Below are 13144 nucleotides of genomic sequence, written 5' to 3'. Positions count from 1 at the left end.
TTGCAACAAAGTGCCCGAACTTATCGCACCTATAGCATTGAATATGTGATAGGTCTCTCTTTGAAGTGTTCTTGCCTTGATGACCCTTCCTCTTCCTAAATTGCTTCTTCTTGGTTGTCTTATTTGTGTTAGTATTTAGAACTTGAAGGTCTTCGTCTATGTTCTTTTGTTTTATTCCCATCTTGTTCAATATTGATTCTTCTTGGAGACAATCGTCCCTTAATCTTTCAAACTTAGGATACTTGGACCTTGCACTGATGCCTTGGACGAATGTACTCCATCCACTAGGCAACCCATCTAGAGCAATGAGTGTTAACTCTTTGCTTTGGATCTCGTAATCCAGAGTTGCTAGTTCATCTCTTAGAATTGATATCCGCATGAAGTAGGTGTTGATTGTCTCCCCCTTGTTCATGGTGATATGATTTATTTCTTGTTTTAATGCCAGAGTTCGACTTGCATTTGATATCTCAAATTGTTAATGCATGGTAGCTTATGCAAGATAAGATCTTCCTAACCTTGTTCTGTTATTTATCTACATGCTTAATGTCTGATTTATATTGCATATGATTATCGGATTGTACAAACATTGCTTATCATTATGCTATCGGGCTAACAACCCGATAGCATATTAATGTCAATTGTTAATTGGCATTAATATGCTATCGGGGTATTAACCCAATAGCATATTAAATGCTATATGTTATCGGGTTTAATGAATACACCGCTTCATTTGGCATTAACATTGGTTAACAAATGCACCGGTTGGATTATATTCATCGTGCACTTTGAATCATCGGTGTTTATATGAACCGATTCATTAAATTGATCAGTCATTATATTATGATATTACAATATGCTATCGGGGGTTTTTGAACCGATAATCAGCATTGTGTTAATGGTATAATTGTAAAGGCACCGATCAATGGGTGCATTGATCGGTCATGCCTAAAAGGCATGACCGGTCAATACACCAATTGACCGGTTGCCTAAATGATATATATGCCAATTGAATTCATTTGGAGAAGACATAGAAAATATTAAATGATCTCTCTCCTTCAGACCTGCAGATAAAAATCAGAATTATTAGACATTGACATAATTCCTCATATCCATATATAGCATTCATAGTTCATAAATTGTTCTTTAATTAAAATTGAAATAACTTTACACAAATGTGCTTTCAAGTGCTTTGAACATTTTTTAGGTTGTCTGATGTTTTCTTATGATGGGCATTATGTTGTTTCTCACCCCATCAACTATTATTTTTATGGCCTTCTCATTTCCCTCAATCCATGCTGTTTTGTCAGGTTCATGTTCAGGTTGGTCATTTTTAGTTTGAACAAATGAATCCACTTTGTTCTCCTTTAAGATCATCTAGATTCTGAACTTCCAAGCTGAAAAATCATCGCCACCTCCAAGTCTGTCTTCGAATCTAATAGCGCTGGCCATTGGAGAAATGTGATGTAGTATATAACCTTGTTCTTAAATTATTCACAAAATTGAATAGCCTCAAGTTCGATCAACGTGGCTCTAATACCATGTAAATGTTATTGCAATTTCCAATTTAATGAACAAGTTATATGCAAGATGGTGTATTTAAGATTTTGGTATTATGACTATGACAATAATATTGTTGTCTTTCTTTTGCTGCAGGTATGGAGGATGAACATGTATCGATTTCAATGTCATCTCCTTTCTTTTGAATGTTGCATATATAGTAAGGTAGTCACAATCAAGTGGCACCTTGATCGGACATGTCTTTTAGACATGTCCGACCAAGATGTCACTTGGTCGTGACTCTTACAAATGTCAATCGATCCACTCGGTGTCTATGATAACTAATCGGTGCCATTGTTAATGATAACAGATTGATATAAACACACCCGATAATGAATCGGTATCAAAGCAAACAAGCCCGATAACTAATAGCATTACATATGCTATCGGGTTACTAGCCCAATAGCATTTAGATCGACGCTTAACTATGTTAAGCAAGTCATCGATCTAATCCATCTTTATCCAATGTCAATATCATAATCATGATCAATGTTACAGTCTGATAAACATATTCGGTTCGGAAAGCATAAATCAGATAATCTAATAGCATAGATGAGTAAACCAAAACAGAATAGAGGAGATTAACGGGTTAGGAAAGTCTTATCTTGCAGAAGCTACTAATGCATTAACAATTTTGGGGGAGGGCGTATTTTATTTTCAGTGGGAAGCCACAACTATGGCTTTTCCCACAGTTGTGGGAGCCAACGGACCGTGGCTTCCCACGGCTGTGGGAAAACCATAGTTTGTGGGTAATCCCATGGCTGTGGGGGTGGAAACCCACAATCATGGGTCGCACCAAACCCTCGCCTCCCCCTCCCTTCGTGGGCCCAACAAGCAAGAAAAAAATTTAATTTAGTTTTTTTTTATTATTATTATATTAATATATATATATATACATATATATATATATATATATATATATATATATATATATATATATATATATATATATATATATATATATATATGTTTGGAAATATGTTGATTGGTGAAATTTTGTTTTTTAAAATGATTATCAGTTTTTAAACAAAAAGAAATAAATATCTAAATATGTAATTTGGAATCAAGATTGGATATTATTGTAATAACTTTAGAAAATAAAGTTCTTATTAGTAATTATAGATTAATTTAGTCAATATGGCTTCAGTTGAAAAGATCTATAGTTGGATTAAATAATGGCCTGTTTAGACTGTAACTTGCTTTTATTCCATAAAAGATTGCTTGGCATTTATTGCAAGTGAGACCTGTTTTTAGTCATTTTGGGGTTCAGGAACTTAATGGCTTAATTTCATTTTAAGGGGAGATTTTCATGTGTGCGTGGGTATGGATTTTTAATCAAGGCATTGTGCAAGTCAATTAGGTGTATGTTGACTTAGACCTTTTCATGCATTTTTCCTTGTAAATTTTCTTATCTCGGAGGAATCAATTAATTGAAAGAGTTACAATTAGATAATAGTTTTTAATTATATTCTTGAATTGTCTTTATTATTCCTTAAAATGGATATAAGTTTGGTGTGCAAGTGAATCCTTTTTGGATATTTACTCTGTTGGAGGATTTTGGGTGTTTAATTTGAAAAGAGTAATTCTTGTGTTTATGTTGTTATGTTGTTGAATGCGAGACGATTGTGCAAGTTTATTGGTTAAGTGTTGATTGTGGTTGTACTTTCTTTATCCCTATAGTGGTCTTGTCTTGTGAATAGACCAGTTTATTCGTATCACACCTCCAGTTGGTTACACCTTGGTAGAGGGGTTGTATAACCGAGTATGTTTCTTCAGTTTTAGTTGAACTCCCTGTGTTTGGTTGGCTTTTGTGTTTTGCCTTGGAGTTCTTTGGAGGTTGTGTAGTGTCATAAGAAAGAGTGGCTTCTGAGTGGGGGTCGGGGCCCAAAGTGGCTGCCAGGATAACCCGTTGGAAGTTGGATAATTAAGTGATAATCTAATAATCTATTAGGGGTTTGGACAGTTAAAATATTAATCGAGATTAATTGTGCCCCGCTCATGGTTGAGTGCTCGTATAGACTCAGGATGCAGTGGGAAGGCCTCGAATGGCAGAACCAACCACCTTGTCCTCACGAAAGGTTTGTTGGGTCTACATGAGTCATGGATGGGGTCGGGGGTTCGGGAGAGGCTACCAGGATAACCTAGGATGGGGGCCAGGGCTTATGGAGGCCTACCAGGATAACCCATACCAGCTATGCGATGACACTCTTCCCTTATGTTCACTAGTGTGTAGTCTTGTGTTGGTTTACTTGGAGCATTCTTGTGGGAGTCATGTTTGTATGTTTATGCCTTACGTGAGTACCCGATGTACATGTTATACCATGTGATGCTTTATTGTCGTTTTCTTGAGGGCCTTATTACTATCTCCTAGCACGGAGGGGTGGTCCCTTTTTGGGCCACATGGTCGAGTGGTAGTGCCACTTTCCATCGGGTGTTTTGTTTGTTCCTTCTTGCGAGGGATTAGCTTCATAAGTGCTCAAGATGCTCTCTTGGATTTACTCCATTCCTTGTACCTGTTGGATCCTCCTTGTTCTTCTTGGATCATTTTGTATCTCTTGGACCTTTTGTGGTCGGATGTATCATTTGTTGATGTATGCCTTCATGGCAAGTTGTAATTTGATGTAATCATTATGTATTTCTATGAGACTTTGTGACCTAAATGCAATGTTATTACGATGCGACTTAGATGGTAGATCTTGTATTTATATGAATGGAGTTATTGATTAAATGCAATGATATGGACTATGAGGTTTATAGCTTTAGAAATGTAATGTAACTAAACACAGTTGTATGAATTCAATCATGCTTATTGTAATCTCTTAATGAAACCTATTGTTATGTTCATGTCGTAATCATTCTATCATGAGTTGGTTTAATAAAATTTATTGTTAATCAGTTTAATTAAGTAATCTTCGTTGGAAACCCTTTAGGAGTTTATGGTTAAGTCTTCCACTTGTGCAAATTTTAATGCAATGTTATCTTAATACGTCTTTTCATTCTGTATTGTTTAAAAAAAGAAAAAAAATTACACTCTTTTCGAGTGTTTGTAGTTGAATCCTTTAGGGTTTCTTGGCAAGGCATTACAAGTACAAAATTGTAACTTCAAAGAAACAGATCGTGTTGAGGTACTTCTCCATCTTCGTTTGTTTCACTTGTACTTGTGACCATCTCACTATCTTTATCATTGACATAAAGAAATATTCGTTCACCAATAATTTTCCCTCAAGAACATGCAGTCCAACTATAACTAAGTATCCTTTCCTTTATGAATATGACAACTTATTAAATAAGAGAGATGATTAAATAAGGTATCTTTGTCATTGACATAAAGAAATATTCATTCACCAATAATTTTCCCTCAAGAACATGCACTCCAACTATAACTAAGTATCCTTTCCTTTATGAATATGACAACTTCTTAAATAAGAGAGATGATTAAATAAGGTATGATTAATTCTTGTGTACACATTTTTCATCACCACCTTGTGTATCTCATCAACCATTCTTGGAAAAAAAAATTGTCAATCCAAATATCCAAGACGCTATTCGCACCTCCTTAAAATCCCTTTGATATAGTACGAAATGAGAACAATCATTAGCTTTGCACATGCATATGACCATCTCCTCTTCTCAATTGGACCACATATGCCAAGAGATTCATCATTTTTAAGCAGATAAAATCTGGGATCCCCATGTTTTTGTTAAATGATACTTGCCAAATGGTTCTTCATAACAATACCTGTCTTTCTAGTATCATTGGCTAGATAAAATAATTTTCTTTGTTGCCTACTTGGCAAAAGACATCATTACCCCAAATAGAGTTCCATAACAATGAATATGGGATTTATCTTAAGTAAGTCATGTTTCTTCAAGTGTCTATATTACCATATCCAAATCATCAACAACTCCCTTAACCATGGTCCCAATATTCAGCATTGACTATTGTAATCTTTCCCTTGTTTTGGAGTAGCTTCTATTTGAAATCTAAACATATAAATTTCATTAGAGATGAGTGTGTCCACTTTTACCAATCCCATCCTATACATTTGTGTTGCTTTGAAAGTATGAGTAATATGTCTCTCAAGATGTGTGTTGTGACGTTTTCACACATCACCCCATTGCAAATAATTATAAATACAAATAATTAATACTTTGGCAGATAACAAATATTATGAAATATAAAAATAGGCATTTTATGCCGACTACACATTGCTTCTCCAAAATTATTCTAAGTACAAAATCACTTTTACCAAGCACTTCACCTTATTCATTGAATGGTCAAGCACCTCATCCTGAGTGTGGATTTGAAAGATAAACATTGCATCTCACCATTAGTGACTCACATTGATCAAAAGGCATCAAAGTCATGGATTTGAGCACTCATGGAATCACTACTACATTTGAACTTTATCCTTTCCTGAGAAAGATAAGCATTGCATCTCACCATTAGTGACTCACATTGATCAAAAGGCATCAAAGTCGTGGATTTGAGCACTCATGGAATCACTACTAGATTTGAACTTTATCCTTTCTTGAGGTTGACTCTGTCACTATAAGGGTTTCATCTTTGAGTTTCCTTTTGGAAATCCAAGGAAAATAACTTGTATTCTTTTCATATTTCCCCCTTCTTCATCCACTTAGGCTTGATTGACTCATCTCTTCATCCTGACCTAAGGGTGTCCTGCTCACCTTACTACTCATCACACCTAAGACTCACCTTGGCTTGAACTAGAGGTTGCATTGTGAAGCATCACCCAATGACGACCTTGATTGTCACTTATCGCCTGACTCTCACCTATCACTTGAGCACTTAGAGCTGAGAAGACTCCAAACTAGTCTAGAGGGGAACCTGACTGCTGCTAAACTGCTTGACTTGATTACATCCCAACAACAAAGGTATTGCATAAAGACTCAAACTATTGCCAAGGTAGATGACCAAGCTAAGACAACTACGCTGGGAACAAAAAAGTGGGGTTCCCCATTTGCAATGGGGCGATGTGTGAAAACGTCACAACAAGTAGCAGACATGAATTAAAGTGTGTGAATCGAGTTACAAATTCCATGCACACTGAGAGAGTGTTTTGATGCAGATCAGATCTGACAGAGGTTGAAGGTTGAGTAGTGAAGGTCTGCATAATATATCTTTTGTATCTCTTTTGTACTTAAGGATGGTTCCTCCTAATCTGAGTTGGTGCTCAGTCCATTGGATTAGGGGATTGGCGTCTCCTGTGGATTGGTGTTTGCAGATCTGTTTGGGGATTGGTGTCTCCATCCTAGGTTGGAATTCTTGTGGGTTGGTGCCTACAAAATATTGTAGTTCTTCATTTGCTTTGTGAAGCTTGATTTGGACAGTAGATCCAAGTAGCTATTCTCACCATAGTTTTTCCTTTCCAGATTCCCAAATAAATCTGGTGTTCCATTGAATTCATGTGTGCTTATATTTTGCTTCGCAGTTCGTATGATAATTGCATAAATTATTAATGGTAATTAATGTTTAATTAAAAGGCAATTGGCCTATGCTGATTCACCCCCTCCCCACTCTCCCCTATCAGTGTGTTTAACATGTATAACATCAAATGCTGCTTAAATATACAAAATTCGTTTATTTGAATAACTTTTTCTAAGTTTTAATGACAAACTTGGAGAGATTTTTTTCTAACTTTATTACGTTATAGAAATTTCTTACGAGCATTTGTGCTAATCGAAATCTTTTATAATCCTCAAAAAATATTGTGCAACAAAATTTAAGGAAAGAAAAGATAATTTACAGTTGACAAATTTAGATATATGGAATCAAACAATATTATCCATTTTTCAAAGGAGAAAATACCGATTAGTTTTCAAAACTTTGCACTGTAAACTTTGGAATTGAATGAAAAAGAGCCAAACTATTGAAAATAGGTCATACCTAACAGCAACTGCCGAGAAAGAGAAAGTGAATGCTCTCTGGCCAACGTTTTGGCTTCCTCTTCAAGGGTTTCAACAGGCAATACCAAGTCATCGTCTTCATCTTCTCCTGAAGAAATTATTTCATCGCCTGCATTGAAATGTCTTCTCAGTATTTTTTTCTTCTACGAACCTTGAATTCCTTTGCTTTCGCCAGAAAATCATCGAGGAATTAAGTAACAAATTAAGATGACATGACAGCTTCAATTTTTTGCAATGGGTACCTGGGGTTTCAATCTCCATTGTTGACTTGTCATCTGTTAGTGAGATTGTTTTTCCTCTTGCCTTACAAATACTTTGAAACGCATTCCTTTTTTTTATAAACATTGGAATACTTTGCTTTTGCCGACTAATCTTGGAGGAGGAATTCTGTAGGAAACTAGCTTCGCACCGCGGCTTCACATTTTTGCAGAGAGGCACAAAGCTGGTGAATTTTGCGTGGCATGGTGCAGTGCTACAACATAATAAACTTCCTATTTCCATTGATAAAAATTTAGAAAATTTTCCGCTGCTGCTGTGAGCCTTCAGAGAAACAGCGACACGGTATCCATTCCCAACTTAAATATACTTGCCGACATTACCTATCCGCGTGGATATGAAATTAAAGGACTTAATCGAGTTATACGAGAAAAATGTAATTTGGTATGTAAAATATTTGGTTCTTATATTGAATTAAAAAGTTATAAATGATATTTCGTTTCAAGAAGTGGGATTTATTTAAAATTCATATTTAAAATAAATAAGTAATTGCATCTTAGTGTGTAATGGGTATGTCGAAGAGGTAGGAAAGGTCAATTAGGGCAAAATTTGGTCAATTTTTTGCATAAATTTGTGTATTATATGAGATCAATTGGTAGACCAAATTTAGAAAATAATGTTGCTTGTGAAACAAAGGTCTCAATGGAGAAGTGATAGTTTCAAATCCACTTTGCATTCTCTTACAAGGTTCCAATTATAACTGAAAAAAAAAAAAAAAAAAATCAATTAGAAAGAAAATCAAGTTCTATAACCAACAGGCTCATGTTATGTTTGCAATCACGTGAGAGGGAGAGAGAGGTGGGGGGTTGGGGAAGAAAGAGAGAAAGAGAGAGATGTAAAGAGATAAATATAAAGATATATATAGAGATGGAGATGATATGACTATGAAGATGGAGAAAGAGGAGAGAAAGATGGAGAAAATGAGAGATATATGGAGGGAAAAGAGAGAGAGAGAGAAGAGATAGGATTAGATAGATGTGTGTGTGTGTGTGTGTGTGTGTGTGTGTGTGTGTGTGTGTGAGAGAGAGAGAGAGAGAGAGATTTAAAATGAGGGATAAGGAGAGACAAAGAGGGAGAGAGAGAGATGGATATACAGAGGGATACATGTATATAAATAAAGGGGGAGAGAAAGATAGTGGTAGAAAGGTAGATAGAGTGAGAGAGGAAGAGGATAAAATAGATAGAGAGATAAAGAGATGTAGAATGAGATAAAAAGATATGAATATGGGGATATAAAGAGATATATAGAGGAATATTGGGAGATAAAGAGATATGTAGATGGCGAGATAGAGTGATAGAGATATAGAGATATAAGGAGACATAGAGAGAGGGAGAAACGAAGAGAAATAAAAAGATTGATACATAGATATATATAGAGAACTAGAGCTAGACAAATAAATATGAAGGGAGAGGGAGAGAAATATAGGGAGATAGAGGAAGAGATAGGCATAAATTGGAAGAGGAGCGAGAAATAGATATATACAAGAAGAGAAGGGGAGAGAGAGGTAGTTATAAAGAGATAATTCTTATCAAAAGAAGATAGAAATAAAAGATAGATTTCTAATTTAAAAAATAAGTATCCTACAATAATTAAAATTTTAATAAGACAAATAAGTAATAAATATAAATTAAATGAACTCTATTAATTATGAATTATCATTTATAATTTCATTAAAAAATATAAATAATTGAAATTATATTTTCACTTAATGAAAAATTAATCATTTAACAAAGTAGAAAAAAAAAGCTAATTCTTTCTTTTTTAATATTTTTGTATTTTTCACTTCTGAAACTTCAAAAAAATATAGAATATTCCAATAAAAGTAAATACCATTAAAATTTATTATTATTAAAAGCAAAACATAGTAGATTTTTCTTTTGTAAACATTATTTTTCTAATTAATCATATTAAAATACGTTTTTTTAGTTTTTAATCATTTAAAAAAAATTAATATTAATGTAACCTAGGATTGAGATCAATTCAATCATCTTGCATCCTTCTACTCAACTTCAAACCATTGATTTCAATAAGGAAGTTGAAAACTTCATATAGGGTATCCCAAAATAAAAGATAGATTTTTAATTCAAAAAATAAGTATTCTACAATAATTAAAATTTTAATAAGACAAATAAGTAATAACTATAAATTAAATGAACTCTAATAATTCTGAATTATTATTTGTAATTTCATAAAAAAATATAATTAATTAAAAATAAGATTTTCACTTAATGAAAAATTAATCATTAAAAAAAGTAGAAAAAAAAGCTAATTCTTTCTTTTTTAACATTTTTGTCTTTTCCACTTTCGAAACTTCAAAAAAATATGGAATGTTCAAATAAAAACAAATACCATTAAAAGATATTATTATTAAAAGCAAAAAATAGTAGATTTTTCTTTTGTACGCATTCTTTTTCTAATTAATTATATTAAAATATATTTTTTAAATTTTTAATCATTTTTTTTAAATTATTAATGTAAACCTATGATTGAGATCAATTTAATCGTCTTGCATCCTTCTAGTTAACTTTAAACCATTGATTTCAATAAGGAAGTTGAAAACTTCATATAGGGTATGCCTTCGGCATAATAAATAAAAAAATAAAAAAATCTTAAGTTAATATTTTAGAGTTAAGAATTAAGGTATTTATTTCATCAAAGTCTACTTTCATTTTTATGGTGTGAGGTCTTATATTCAATAAGATTTATTCTTATGAGCACATTCAAACCATTCAATTTTATCAACAGGTCAAATGTCATTTGAATTATAAAAAGAATGGAAAAGAATAGAAGATTTTAAACCTTGATAGCTTATGGAATATTTTTTTTATTATTTTCTAAAATATTATTTAAACAAAGGGGGAATCGGTTGGTGCAACCCAAAAACTTGGAGCTTGGCTCAAGAGAAGGTGAGGCTACTCCCATAAACCCCTCGAGCTGTAGACCTACATGTGAAGAACACAAACCATTAGCACAATCTTACCAACCATTCAAGCTATGGGCAAACCTTCTTTTTTTTTTAATGCTATTTTTTATTATTTAATTTGATAATAAATTCTTAATTAGTTAGATTGGATTCAATTTTGTATGTTCCTTCATAGAAATCTCATTTTGCTTCCAAACATGCTCTATAAAAAATTAAACCTTTTGCATAAAAATGATAGTTGAAAAAATCAAAATGTTGGTGTGAATGAGGTTTTGTACTTAGTAAAGTTCTTTTACCTAGCTAGTTCCTATTGGGGACTTATTCACAGAGCTTAAGTTTACTTAGGTCCTAGGTGTCATTCAAGAAGTTAGTTATAATGCGGTCATGTTTGCCTCGTCTACTTTTAGTTACCTAGGCATTTAATATTTGCATTAGTCATTTAATGTCATGTTTGCCTCGTCTACTTTGAGTTACCTAGGCATTTAATATTTGCATTAGTCATTTAATGTTTGTGTCATGTTAGTTGTTAATACTACTGTAGTCACATAAATCTGTCCATTTAATTAAATGAATATTTGCTATTTATTTGATTAATAAACCCACTAGCCAACAGTTAATTAAATTAACATTTAATTAATTCATCTTCAATCATTCTCCTATTAATTAAATAAATTATTCAATTTATTTTAATTCATTCATTAAACCAAATTCACGATCAATTAAATTAATAAAATCCTATTTATTTAATTTAACCCTATTTCCCTTTTAAATAAATAATTAAAACAATTATTTAAATCATTTAACTCCCCCCCCCCACTTGCATTCTCCTACAAATGCAAGTTGCAACCACAAGTTGAAATAAATTAATTTTATTTTAATTTAAATCATATTTTCCCTCACCCATCAAATCCACTTGCAATCCTAAATCCCCTTCTAGACCCTTCTAACCACTTTCTAGTCATTCCTAATTAGCCTAATCCATCCCCTAAATATTGTCACATTCCTAAGCAACTTGAAGTCACTTCTCAAAGACTCCAAAGTCTTTGAAAAGCATTAAAAGCTTTGTGTGTTCAACAAGATAACCTCTAAAGTCTTCCAAACCACTAATGGCTCTTACATGACCATTAATGGCTCTTACATAACCATTTATGGTTAAATCCACTTGCTCCCATGGTTAGAGACTTTACCTCTAAACTCAACCCTCATTTAACCCATGTGTCTTCTAAAGCATTTATTGCTTTGACCATGGTTATCCTCACTCACTCTTGCACAAGAGTTTATCCATTGGATAAAGGCATTATTTATTAGATAATGACTTTATTCTTTCAACTCAATATTAACCCTACCTCCTAAGTTAACCCTCAGGTCATGTCAAGCATTTAATGCGTATTATCTCCCCTCTCAACCCATCTCTTGTTGACATTTGTCATCTTGGGATTGGGTTGAAAGTCCTCACATGGATTTTAAGCCCTTCAATCCTGACCCTTGTTGAGATTGCTCAATCTCAATCCTCCATTTCTCCATTTTACCTATAAATAGAATTCTCATTCCTCATTTTTAAATCCTCAAGCATCTAGCATTTTTAGTCATAATTCTGAAAACTTGTATGCATTTAACCTATAGTCAATTTTAAAGAGCATTTTAGCATAATCACTCATATTATCATTTTGAACTAAAATTAATCTTAGTTCATTTTATAATATCTCATATTTAGCTTATTTTACACTTGCATAGCATAGTTTAAAGCATTTCAATCTTGAATCTCCATAAGACATCCATAGTGCAAAAAGTTGTTGAGAGCTACAGTCATTTGGAAACTTGGAGAGGAGATGAACAAGGGAGGAGGAGCTACAAGCATGGTGGAAGGCATTTGGAGATGCCTTGTTGCATTTGTTGTCTTAGTTAAATGCTCTATTTTTCTTATAGTGTCTCTCTTGGTATGCCTATTTAGGATAGTCTTTAATTGGTGATTTCTAACACTAACATCTAACAATTGGTTTCTTGTTTGTTGTTTTGTGTTTGTTTATCCTAACTATCATTCCTTTTTGCAGAGCATCAACTACATTACAATTGCCTTTATAAGCAAGGAATCTCACTGCAATATCTCATGTATCAATCGTGAGTCATCATATTATATTCATTTTTTGAAGGAAAAACATCTTATCTTGTTGCTTCTCTCTTGTCTTGTGGAGGTTATTTGGTGTTGTTAATCCTAGGTGCTCACTCCAACATTGTATTAGTGTATAAGTGTGCCTATGTTTCCAACATAAAAGAAAGACACTTATAAAAAAAATTGGGTGCATAAATTTATTCCAAGTAAATTATGTCTTGGAAAATATCTAGTCAAACCCTACACGTGTCAATATAATTTAATTATTGAATTATAAATTCAAGATAAAAAGAAAATTATTATTTGAAAAAAAGAAGTTCAAATATAAGGCAAATATATGACCCAAAAT

The 13144-nt window shown here is 33.1% G+C and overlaps 1 protein-coding gene across 2 annotated transcripts in view; it reads right to left on the bottom strand.

Annotated features, from left to right (window-relative positions):
* The window catches only part of LOC131077226 (uncharacterized), a 210904-nt gene extending 202802 nt beyond the window's left edge, over window positions 1-8102 (bottom strand). Inside the window, exons 1-2 of one of the 2 annotated variants that reach the window (XM_058014672.2) lie at window positions 7728-8102; window positions 7466-7594 (exon numbers count right to left, since the gene is read on the bottom strand). In XM_058014672.2, the coding sequence (XP_057870655.1) occupies window positions 7466-7594; window positions 7728-7986 (388 nt within the window). In that variant the 5' untranslated portion in view covers window positions 7987-8102. The remainder of the gene's footprint in view (window positions 1-7465; window positions 7595-7727) is intronic. The other variant, XM_058014670.2, reaches the window with a different exon arrangement.
* Between the last annotated feature and the right edge of the window lie 5042 nt (window positions 8103-13144).

Source organism: Cryptomeria japonica, chromosome 9 (genome assembly GCF_030272615.1).
Source record: "Cryptomeria japonica chromosome 9, Sugi_1.0, whole genome shotgun sequence".
NCBI lineage: Eukaryota > Viridiplantae > Streptophyta > Pinopsida > Cupressales > Cupressaceae > Cryptomeria > Cryptomeria japonica.
The sequence above is the reverse complement of the archived record's forward strand: the minus strand, read 5'-3'. Positions and strand labels throughout refer to the sequence as shown.